The sequence below is a fragment of the Strongylocentrotus purpuratus genome, unplaced genomic scaffold, assembly GCF_000002235.5.
Source record: "Strongylocentrotus purpuratus isolate Spur 01 unplaced genomic scaffold, Spur_5.0 spur5_scaffold_17, whole genome shotgun sequence".
In the NCBI taxonomy this organism is placed as follows: domain Eukaryota; kingdom Metazoa; phylum Echinodermata; class Echinoidea; order Camarodonta; family Strongylocentrotidae; genus Strongylocentrotus; species Strongylocentrotus purpuratus.
The window spans coordinates 256,629-268,332 of NW_022145602.1; the positions used below are offsets into that span (position 1 = coordinate 256,629).

An 11,704-nucleotide genomic window follows, 5' to 3' on the forward strand; every position below is an offset into this window, starting at 1 on the left:
GGTGTTTATGCAACATTCGGTAAGGTATGTACATGAGCTAACCAGTTCCCTCTCTCTCTCTCTCATTTGTTTATGATGACGTTATTTTGCATATACATAAACATATATATATATATATATATATATATATATATATATATATATATATATATATAAACATATATATAAATATTTCATGCATTTTCGGATTTTATTATCCCCTTTCCTGGTATGCTTTTCCCGTCCAGAATTTCATTCATTCTTGCCATATAATCATGTGACCGTAGATGGCGATATAATGTAAACAAAAACTGATATGTGACGTGTCTAGCTTGACGTCTGCAGTAAAGACTAGCCGATCTGAACTTGAGGACAACATTGCGTTTTTAATGATTTATTCTTCATTTTATTATGAAAAGATGGTGTTTATGCAACATTCAGTAAGGTATGTTCAACGTTATGCTATAAGATCGAGGGTAATGTGGAATTCCGTAAAAAATCGTTGAATTTGGTGTGTTTTGATGTGATTCGTGGAGACTGAGTCTGTGTTCATTGTGCAAATGAATGTGCTGACTCTGCCTCGGTGTATAGATTCTGTGTGATCGGGTTGCAGATCAGACTGCATGCATGCAGAGTGAATGGATGGGCCAGTTTGCCCTTTATTATTACAAATGTATGGCTTAAGAGGAGTCGGGCTAACTCGGACCAGGGGACAACTCGGCCCAGCTGTAAAAACGGTCATTTTTTGCATGTTTAGGTTTAGGGTTAGGGTTAGAGTTAGGGTCCGAGTTAGCCCAGATCCGCTTAAGAGTGAGCTTCGTTAGTTCATGGAATATCTAACTTACTTCTAACAGTTAGAGTGCCAATGTCTGTGCAATTCTCTTATCTGTGGATATACTAACTCTAGATCCAGGACCAGGAAGCTACGATGGGCGATGGCGATGCCGAGGCGTCAGAGCTTCAGTTGGTGCATCGAAAAACATTCAAACAGCGGGTTGGGCGACATTATCTCAAAATATGCAAAGGGCGTAATTACAATTTTGACTTACAAGGTTGCTTGACTCCTCTGGGCATCTATCTGGCAACTTGAAATTATAATTTGAAGAAGTCTTTGATGGGGAAAAGGGGGTGATTCTTCGTCCTACCCCGACGATTCTTCCATGTTTGTATCGTTGATTCAACCGGCGAAGAGAAAGTACGCACTACCGTGCATACATACGTTCTCTTCACTTTACATCCAAAAATCACCAATTCTAGATTCTATTACTGAAAACAGACAAAAATGCATTTCACTGTTTTTACTCTTTAGAATTAGATCAAGTCAGATATTTATTTTTTTTTACAAAAGTTAAATCTAACAGTTACATGTACCTTCTTTCTGTTCTATTTTTCTTACTGTATAGTTTTAATTAAGTAGCTGGACTACACCACCGCAGCCATGTGGGGGCGCATGTCGAATATGATGCAGAATGTCCAAGGGGACACGCCTACAAGAGATGGTGGAGCGGGAGCTCAACAGGTAAAGGTCAAAGGTCATCTGTGTATTAAGGTTATTGTCAGGTACCTATTGTAACTTGGTTTTTAATGCTAATACTTAGATGACCTTGAATCAACTGTTTCAGAAATATGGGGTACCGATCGAGAGGCAAAATTAGTCTGAAGTTTTATGGACGTCAAGACAACCAATACAATTTGTACTCAAGAACTAGCTTAGTAAAGTTTTAATAAATATAGACCAATATAGACCAGTATGTTTTCATGAGAATTATCTTAAACAACTTATCTCTTCAAAGTAATATCAACATGTATTCAAAATGTTTGGCTTCTCACAAAGATTTGCATCTTTTTCCTCATCAGTTTATTATCTGTTCATGTTTACGTTATCATTTCAGATCCTTTTGTTGTTGTTAGAGTAGTAGCAACAAATGAAAATTACATTTATGAGTAAAACAAAATTTAAAAAAAATAAGGTTTTAGAAGAATCCCTGTCCCACATAATGATGTAACTGGAATCCCTAAAAGGACATAAGCAAAGATATAGGGGGCTGCAATCTACAAGCCCAGCTTTTCAGCATCCCCCCCCCCCCCCATGACCAACCTGTTTTATATGCCTGTTGTAAATTGTGGCCAATTACGAATATATATCGTTAAGTTTCATTGTTTTACCATGTACAAAGCAATCCCATGTACTTTATTTTATTTGGTTGGAAATGGAAATAAACGAAATGAAGAAATGAAGATGTTTAAACAATATCTTTCCTCTTTGTAACAGGGTGGCAGTACGTCATCCCCGGGGGATGCAAGCTTTGTGTCAGCGGGAGACGCAAGCTTCGTCAGCACCTCGGACGCTCAGGATCAACTGGAAGAACAGAACCGCCTTGTAACACAACTCAAGGACATGATCAGAGGGAAGGATAAGGAGTTGGTTGAGTCTAGCGCAAAGCTTTCTAAATTTAAACTCCAGGCCAAGGCTAAGATAACGACCCTGACCTCTCAGCTAGAGGCGGCCAAGAAGAGTGGTGATGGCTCAGAGGCAAAGGTATGATCAGGGTCTCAGTGAGCAGAGAGTTAATGGGATTGGGTATATCTTTGTCTCAGATTCTAAACAAAATCCTGGATTTAGCTCATGCTGCAATCATAATTATAAACCTTTAGGTCAGTCAGGAATCCCTTGACTTTTACAAGCCGATCGCCTGTCTGATTATCAAGATATTTACGATTAGAATTCGAAATTTCACCTCTCCCCAGAACTCAATCTTCTCTTTAATATCTCTACATGTCTTTAATTCACTCCTACAACAATCAGAACTTTCTTTTTGATTAATTTCTGATTTCAGAGTGATGGAGGAGGAGACGACGCATCGAGTCGCGGGAAGCTCCTTCTCTTGAAGAAGAAGCTTGATGAGAAGGAAAGAGCCCTCAAGGACAGCGTTGAGAAGAGGAGTAAACTAGAGGAGGTGGTGAACACTAAGCAGGAGCTACTGAATGAGAGAGATAGCAGGGTAGCGCAGTGTGAAGGGAGGATTGATGAGCTGGAGGAACAGGAAAGGAATAGAATAGCTGAACTTCAGGTAAGATGAAACAGCGTATTGGTGAACTTTACCACGTACATGTTATAAAGTGACCTGACACATGACATGGTGTGTGTAAAGTCAATGTTTGTGTTGTCCCGTATACATATTTCTGTGTACAGTCCTTGCTACTTTACCAAGACTGGGCCAAATTCTTATCATTTTGATGACTACAGAACTTTGCAGTACACACCAATACTTACAACACAACAATAATTACATTTATAGGGCGCTTTCACAGGCATTTCTAAGCGCACAGGTGGTACTGTCTAACTCCGTATAATTATTCAACATGTTCAATAGCTTAAAATCAACAAAATAAAACGTGATCAACCTTTTCTGATCGATTTCATATCGTTTCTGTCACAATGCAATCACATGACCAGAACTCAACTTTATCTTTAAGACCAGTATGATTGATTGGAAAGATGAAGTAGAGCTCTAAATTTGAAGCATAGTCTTGTGTCTTCATTCTTCAATGACTACAGGAGAAAGACAAAACCATAGAGAAACGGGATGCGATGCTGGAGGCTCTTAGGAGCGGTGGTGCTGCCGTCGTCATGGATACGGGTCCTACAACACAACTCACGAGCAAGATAACAGACTTAGAGGTAACAAGGGAATGGGTGAAACAAGTTTGGAATTGATACATTTTAGGGGGTCCAATTGGCTGCATGTTTATGTGTAGAAGCCACAGCAAAACAAATGACAAACTTAAATGAACTAGCAGAAAGAAAGCAAAAGAAAGAAGAAAAAAGTATTCTAAAAAAGTGCTCTTAAATGGGTTTCATATTTATGAATTATGCATGAAAAAGTCAGCAATTCATATGATAGATTTTATGATTATTCACTGTATGTTGGTACTTGGTACCAGTATTTCTAAATTCCAAAAAATATCTATGCATGGAATACAATGGTTGGGTACTGATCATTGATCTGGGTTGTTTGTTTTATTCCACCTTGCAATCAACCAAAATACTACATTCACTTCTTTATACATTCCTGAACAAAAGTATCCTCACATGTTTAAATGTTGTTTTTTGTGTTCTGTTTTGTGTTCTGTCAAGTGTCGTACTTATTCCTTTCATAGTCAAAGTATTAACTTTCCTCTTTATCAAATGAAAGTAATACATATATCCATTCTCATATGTTTTCTTTTATTATGCATGTATCATCAAGTACCATTAATAAAATGGCATAATACTCACTTTTCATTTTTAAAAAAGGATAGTAGCAAAATGCATGTTTGATCATATAATTTCTATCTTTCTCAACAACAAATATTCAGTGCATGATTTTTAATTTCTTTTTTTAATTTAATCATACAAAATTTCTGCATGATTCATAGGACTTCCATATTTGCCCCCAATATTAAGATAGAGATGAGGAGTGTGGCAAATGTATATAAATTGCAAAGAGTTACAGAGTCATGGGAAGGATGTATCACAAGTTTCTACAAGATCCTTTCTCAGGTTTAAACAAAGCCAAATATTTGATGATAGGTCTACAGTAAATGTACCTTGTAATCTTGATAACCTAGAGAATATTAGGTGAGGAAGAGGGCAGGTACCAAGAAGTCCTGGAACAGCTAGTCCGCAAGGACCAACTGATCATGGAACAGAGTGAGCGGGTCCTGGTTCTGGAGCGCCAGACCCATGGGGCTCAGATGATGACCCAGGATCAAGGAGAGGTCATCGAGGGTAGAGATAGGGCCATCAAGGTGAGACTATGACATGGTTCATGTTTGCAGATTTTAGTTTGGTTTGCACTTCGCAGTTCTATAACCCACTGCTGCCTGTATATGCTTCAGACACTGTTCATATTTGCAGAGTTCGGTTTGGTTTGCAGTTCCACAGTAACCTATTGCTACCTGTTTTAGCTTTAGTTGTACCAACAGTAGAATACTACTTCTATGTATTCTAGAGATAGGGCCATTAAGGTGATATTATGAGATAACACATGGTTGATGTCTGCAGAGTTTGGTTTGGTTTGGTTTGCAGTTCAACAGTAACCCATTGCTAAGTGTAAGACTTCAGACTTTACCTGCTTTAGATGTAGTTTTACCATTTGACCAGAAGTAGAAACTACTTATACATGTAGGTATAGTGTAGTCTTAATGATTGTAATTTGCAATTATTTACAAAGCCAGTTGAGATACATTTTTACCTGTATGTCCTTTGAGAAAAAGCAATGCAAAACCAGTTAGGCATGTTCTTGTATGTAGCAGTTTCACCGTAACACGCTCTTCATCTAACATTTAGTTTAGTTCGTGTCGAATGTTATGGGGGAGTAGTTTTGGGAGTAGAACGTCGAGAGGTGCTAATGAATTGTTTTAGAGGTGAGGCAAATAAGGCAATATACATGTAAGGATACATGTATCTTCTTAGTAACTAAATGTGGTTATTTGCAGCTTTTTCTCAGTTAAAAATATAGGTAAAGTAGTTGCATGGAAAATCCTAGTGGGCCTAATGTACAGCTTTGGGTCGTATCCAAGTCACTAAGAAATGTTATCTGAGCTTATAGGCACAATTACACCGCAGCTGCTTTGAACTTGTGATCTACCTTTTTAATTTACATGTATTTGCCATTTGCCGTTTGTCATTTTTTGCATTAACTTTCTTGAAGATATCAGTATAGTATTAATGACTGCTTTGAGAGAAATAGTTGTTTTATTACGCTCAAGGGAAGGTTAGAATTGTGCTATTCCCCGAGGCTTGCCGAGGGGAATAGCCCAATTGTAACCTTCCCGAGAGCGTATGAAAACAACTATTTCTCGAATATTAAAGCAGTCATTAATACTTTTATATGCCGAAAAAAAATAGACTAAAAAATGAAAAATTAAAAATATTTATCATTTTTGTCGAAGACGGGATTCGAACCCTTGCGTACAACAGGAGGTGTACCGAAAACCAACGCTTAGACCACTCGGCTATGGCCCGCCGTTAACATGCTTGGCAGTTTTCTCCAATATATACATTAAAATGGATTGAAACCGGCTTCGCTTCGCGTGTGATGAATGCTTCGCAAAAGCTCCATATACGGACTCTTCTTTTACTTTTGCAATGCATATTGGCACGAACTTAGATCAAGATCTATCGGCAGATGTTGTTTTTTTGTTTTTGGAAGTTTATTTTCGTCTTCATGTCAACAATGCAAGATAAAATTGTCGGTAAGATCGATCGAGATTCAATTGTATTGAAATTACCGACCAATCCTTCGCACACATACGGCATCCTCCATCGCTCAAACCATTTTTTAACATGTAAACCTATGGGGTAACCATGGAGGCTGACCAACTTTTTTTAATAACCATGGTTATTAAAAATATTGAAATGTTTTATGCATGGTTACCGAGAATTTTACAGGAACAGTTGAAGTTTATGAATGCAATTCGACCAATCAGATGGCTGGATTTCTTAAGTGAGGTATATAATGGGTTATATTTCATCTCTGATGCATAGATTTATAGTTCAGTGAACCTCATAACACATGCATGTTGCTTCATGATCAGGGAAATAACACGTTGCATTTCTCTAACCCTAACCATCCGATTATTCACACCATCATCTATTTTTTTACTTTTTTTTGCTCAGAATACTTTTGCATTTATCAAAATATTGAACATAGTATTCTTGTTTCCCATCAATCCCTCACACCATTTCATACCCTTTTGAATAACTTTTATATGTTCATTGTGTGTTTGTGGTATAACAGTTTGTTGCTGCACTGTGCAGTGTCTTCATCGTTATTTGTTGAGTTTTTGTTGCTGTGTTTAATTTTGAATTTAATGTCATTATTTTTACCACTCCTAATTCTGAAAATATATTCCTGTATTTGTAAGGTTTTTCAAGAAGAGTACAACCAGAAAGACAAAGACATTTGCCTAATTAATGTGAAACAATCATAAAATGCCCTATTTTGAAGGTCGTACAAGAAGAGTACAACAAGAAAATCAAAGCCATAGCAAACACCTTTGCCTTATAGATGTAAAACAAATTAAACATACCCCGGTACCTGTATATGTATGTTTAATTTTAAAGGTTCTGCAAGCAAAGTGCAAGCAGATGGCCAAAGACATAGCAAATCCTTTTGCCTAATGTAAAAATAAATCATAAAATGCCCTATTTTGAAGGTCGTACAAGAGGAGTGCAACCAGAAAGACAAAGACATTTGCCTAATTAATGTAAAACAAATCATAAAATGCCCTATTTTGAAGGTCGTACAAGAGGAGTGCAACCAGAAAGACAAAGCGATAGAAGATCTGAACAAGGTGATGGAGAACATGAGATACAAGATGGAGTCAACGGACGAGAGAATCACTCAGCTAGCAGACGACTTAGAAGCGAAGGAGGCCCTCTTAAGGCAGGAGAAGGAGAGGTACGAGAAGGAGAAGGCATTGCTGGAGGAGAAGCTTCAGATCTATGAGAGTCCGGAGAAAGGCGATGCAGACGCTAAGCAACAAGAATTCATCAAGGTTGGTTGGTCTGAAATTGTAAAAACTTATGATACAGTCAAACCTACTTTCATGACCACCTGTCTACAAAGACCACATTTTTTGTTTCCCTCTAAAACGGTTTCTCATTAAAACATCTACTAAAGGAACCTGTCTACAAAGACCACTTTTTGTGTTCCCTTGGGCGGTCACTATAGACAGGTTTGACTGTAGAAATAACGGAGGGTAGTCCCCTTGATGTGTCAAAGGTGTTCTGTCCTATAAACTTACTAATCATGTACTTCAGTGTACCTCAGGGTTGTATTAAGTAGATGGCATTACTGTCACCGAGATATAAACAGCAAGGAAAATAACAATTTATGTGGTTTTTTCTCCACGATACTTGGTAGTGCGTGAGACATAGAAAGATTAACAATGCCTTAGACTTGTATGGGACAACTTGAAAACTATGGACTTGACCAATGCTTACTTAAGTGCTTCAAATGCTCCAAGAGAAGATGCCGTTTTCAATGCATTTTCACTTGTCTTATTTTCAGTTTCTTGGTCGTACTTAATGTCAAAATTTTACATAATTATTTTTTTCATTAATTTTCTAAATTTTTAAACAAATAATCATGTTTTTCTTTTTCTCTTAGAATCTTGAACGTCGTTGTCAGGAGACGGAGGGGAACCTTGATGCTAAGACCAAAGTGATTGAGATGCTTCAGGAGGAGATTGCTTCTAAGGAGAAAGCTGACATGGATCATCAGAGGAGCATGACAGCTCTGGGAGAGAAACTTGGTATCACCAAAGAACAGATGAGAGCCATGCAGGAACAGTTTGTGGAGAATGTAAGATACTGTTCTGATCATATTGATTGTAATGGTGACATACATGTAGATGATGATGGTCGTCATGGGGATTGTGATGCAGATGATGATGATGGTGGTGATGGTGGTGGTGATGGTGGTGGTGATGGCGATGATGATGATGATGATGATGATGATGATGATGATGATGATGGCGATGATGATGATGATGATGCAGATGATGCAGATGATGATGATGATGATGATGATGATGGCGATGATGACGATGATGATGATGATGATAATAGTTGTGGTCATCATGATGACATGACGATGATGGTGGTGATAAAACTGACATTTATAATAATAATAATAATCACGATGATGCATGATACTGATTCAGCACAAGCCATACACAGTATGAAAATTATAAACAATAAAAGATGCATTTTGCAATAGCAAACTTGTACACAGCTTTTAAAGTCATGGTACTATAATTCCTTTTTTCTGTCCATTTTAGGAAGAATCATGGAAGAAAGAGAAGGACGAGATGAATTCCAGATTAAAAGAAACAGAAGAACTCAAAAACAAGTTAGACTCTGACAACACAGAGAAGATGAATGCTCTCACTGCCTTACAGACTGCTCTCAAGCAGTACGAGACTGCTTACAACCAAGCTAGCTCACAGTATAACACTCTGGCTCAAAACTATGAGCAACTCCAAGCAGAGCTGACCCAGGCTAAATCAGAGCTCGACACTGCAAACACAGAGAGTGAGGCATCGAAGAAGGAGGGTGAAGATAAGGAGAAGGATGGAGTTCAAGAGAAGGAAGAGCTGAAGCGAAGGGTTGGAGAACTGGAGAGAGAAGTTGAGGAAAGGATAGGAGAGTTAAGAAGGACTAAAGATGAGGTGGAGGAGCTGAAGGTGGAGAGGGAGAAGGAGAAGGAAGATCTTGAAAGAAGGATTAAGGGATTAGAAGGAGAGGTTGAAGAAGGGAAGACAAACTTAGATGCAGCACAAAGAGAGTGTGATGGATTGAAGGATCAAGGTGAGGAGAGTGAACGGACAGGCATGCATAGAAGGGCAGAACTTGAACAAAGGATAGTAGAACTAGAAGAAGAAGTAGAGAATGGAAAATCAAAACTAGATGAATTGAATCAGGAAATCATGAAGAAAGATGGAGAGATCAAGGGAGAAGCTGAAGGGAAGACTGATCTGGAAAGTAGGTTAGCAGAGCTGGAAGGAGAGTTGGAGAAAGGAAGAACTGAGTTGGATAGAGTGAAGGAAGAGAAGGAGAAGAAGGAAGAGGAGATAGCTGATTTCAAGACCAAGGCAGAGGAGAAGTTTAACAAGTTGAAGAACCAAGCTAAGAACAAGGTTAAGGCTCTGGAGGAAGAGCTTCAAGGATTGAAAAAGGTGAGTTGAATAAAAGCTTTCTTTACATCTATAGGACACGGTAAACAGGTGATCTGATATGTGCTCGTGCAGAACTTGCTTCAGGCTTAATTTTATAAAGGGGTACAGGGTTTAAGGGTTAAGGTTATGGGTTACGGGTTGTAATTGAGGTGTAGGCTAAGGGTCAACTCCAGGGAGCTCCTACACTGGGAAACGATTTAAACAGCGGTATTGGTCCTATTTGTAGGAAATCTAAAAAGTATTAATAAAGATTTAGACTTACAATGCTTTTCGACTCCTCTGGGCATCCCGTCAACCACTTGAAATTATAATTTGAAGATGTCTTTGATGGGAAAAAGGGTGATTCCTTGTCCTAAACCAATTCATCCATGTTGTTTATCGTCGATTCAACATGTAAGTGAAAGTTTTGTATCATTGTTTTTTTTTAAATGTAACTGCACCAAGATAGGCAGATTGGAATATTCCTTTCAAATTCCTTTCAGGGAGCACCTTGTATTTGATGGTACTGATTATTCATAGATCTATGCAAAGAGGGAACCTAGCCATATTTATATTATAGATCTTTGGATATAATTTAGGAGTCATATTGGATATGTGCAAACTCCATCTGGTTTATTTACAATTACTACATGTATTTGGAATGTGGTGTAGCTTGAACAGTGACACCTGTGCTTTCTCTCACACATTTAAATTACAAGTTGACACAGTTTTCTGCAATGTAAACAAACCACATGTAATACAAAGGTTGGGCAATGCAAAAATGGCACCAGTTCACACATGTACTAATTACAGGTACAGGTATGCAACTAACTAAAAGAAATTTGCATTGATTTTAATTACAATGACTTAGAACAGGTGTTTTCTTAAATCTAAACAGTTCTTAGTCTTCAGAGTTTCTTGGAATGCATTTAACAAAAGGGAAGTTCACATTGATAGTTCTGGATGCCTGAAGCATGCAGTAGCAGTTATTTGATTCAGCTTTTCCCAGGCCTTTAATGTATTCAGAACATTTTTGTATGAACACTCCATAGTGTTCTGGAAGAAGTCATTTTAAGACCATTTCTTTCGTTGGACATACCTTTGTTGGACATACATGAGGTTCTATTCAAATTGGATTGAGGATTTATAAACACCTGTCATATGTGAACTACTTCATATGTATGCAAGTGTGTTCTAAGAATGCAAGCTTTGGTTACACAGCGTTGTGTATTTTATACATGCATGTATGTATACTGTATATTGGAATATAAAACTGATTGGTAAGTGAAGGGGCAAGTGTTTTGAGAAATTTGCATTCTCGTGTGCAGTGCTACATGTAGCGGGAATATGTTGACACTTTGGATCATTGTCAAACTTGTGGAAATTGTGTGGATATCTGGATGGCATTTGATGACATTTCTATCAAAAACTGTATCAGCAATGGAAGGTCATTTCACATATGTGTTTTCTCATATGGATCACCAGCAGCTTGAGGTATGAGCATGTGTAAGATCAGTATCTTATAACTCAGTCACACTAGTGGGGCATTAATTGCAAGTTGCAAAATTTGCAACTGATATTTGCAATCGATTGCAACTCAACTTTCTTGCAACGCCCCACACTAGTATCCTAAATTTCCTAGGATTTTGATAGAATTAAATTTTTAATAATTAAATTGAGTTAACAAAATCTAGCTTTTATTCTCCCCCCCCCCCCCCTCCTCTCTCTTTCTTACTAATGGGGCATTGCAAGACGGTTGAGTTGCGATCAATTGCAAATTTGCAATTGATCACATGACTTGCGCTTGATTTTGGGGAATTGCAATTAATTGCAACTTTCTTGCAACGCCCCATTGGTCTGTATTCATCAGAATTTAATTTTTTTTCTATAAAAGATATTTCATTCCTTTACCAAGTTGAATTGAATGAAAAATAAGAGCAAGAATTAGGTGAAATTTGAACAAAATTTGACAAACAATAAGAAAGTTGTTAATCTTTTGAAGCTTTAATCAATATAT

The 11,704-nt window shown here is 37.7% G+C and overlaps 1 protein-coding gene across 4 annotated transcripts in view; it reads left to right on the forward strand.

Moving 5' to 3' along the window:
* Window positions 1-11,704, forward strand: part of LOC576978 (putative leucine-rich repeat-containing protein DDB_G0290503) — a 24,680-nt gene continuing 12,976 nt past the window's right edge. For 2 of the 4 annotated variants that reach the window (XM_030988366.1, XM_030988368.1), the window contains exons 1-9: window positions 304-424; window positions 1,383-1,498; window positions 2,252-2,518; window positions 2,817-3,050; window positions 3,539-3,661; window positions 4,591-4,770; window positions 7,267-7,524; window positions 8,139-8,333; window positions 8,812-9,708. In XM_030988366.1, coding sequence (XP_030844226.1) covers window positions 1,418-1,498; window positions 2,252-2,518; window positions 2,817-3,050; window positions 3,539-3,661; window positions 4,591-4,770; window positions 7,267-7,524; window positions 8,139-8,333; window positions 8,812-9,708 — 2,235 coding nt within the window. In that variant the 5' untranslated portion in view covers window positions 304-424; window positions 1,383-1,417. Of the gene's footprint in view, window positions 25-303; window positions 425-1,382; window positions 1,499-2,251; window positions 2,519-2,816; window positions 3,051-3,538; window positions 3,662-4,590; window positions 4,771-7,266; window positions 7,525-8,138; window positions 8,334-8,811; window positions 9,709-11,704 lie in introns of those variants that run through there. The other 2 variants (XM_030988367.1, XM_030988369.1) reach the window with 2 other exon arrangements.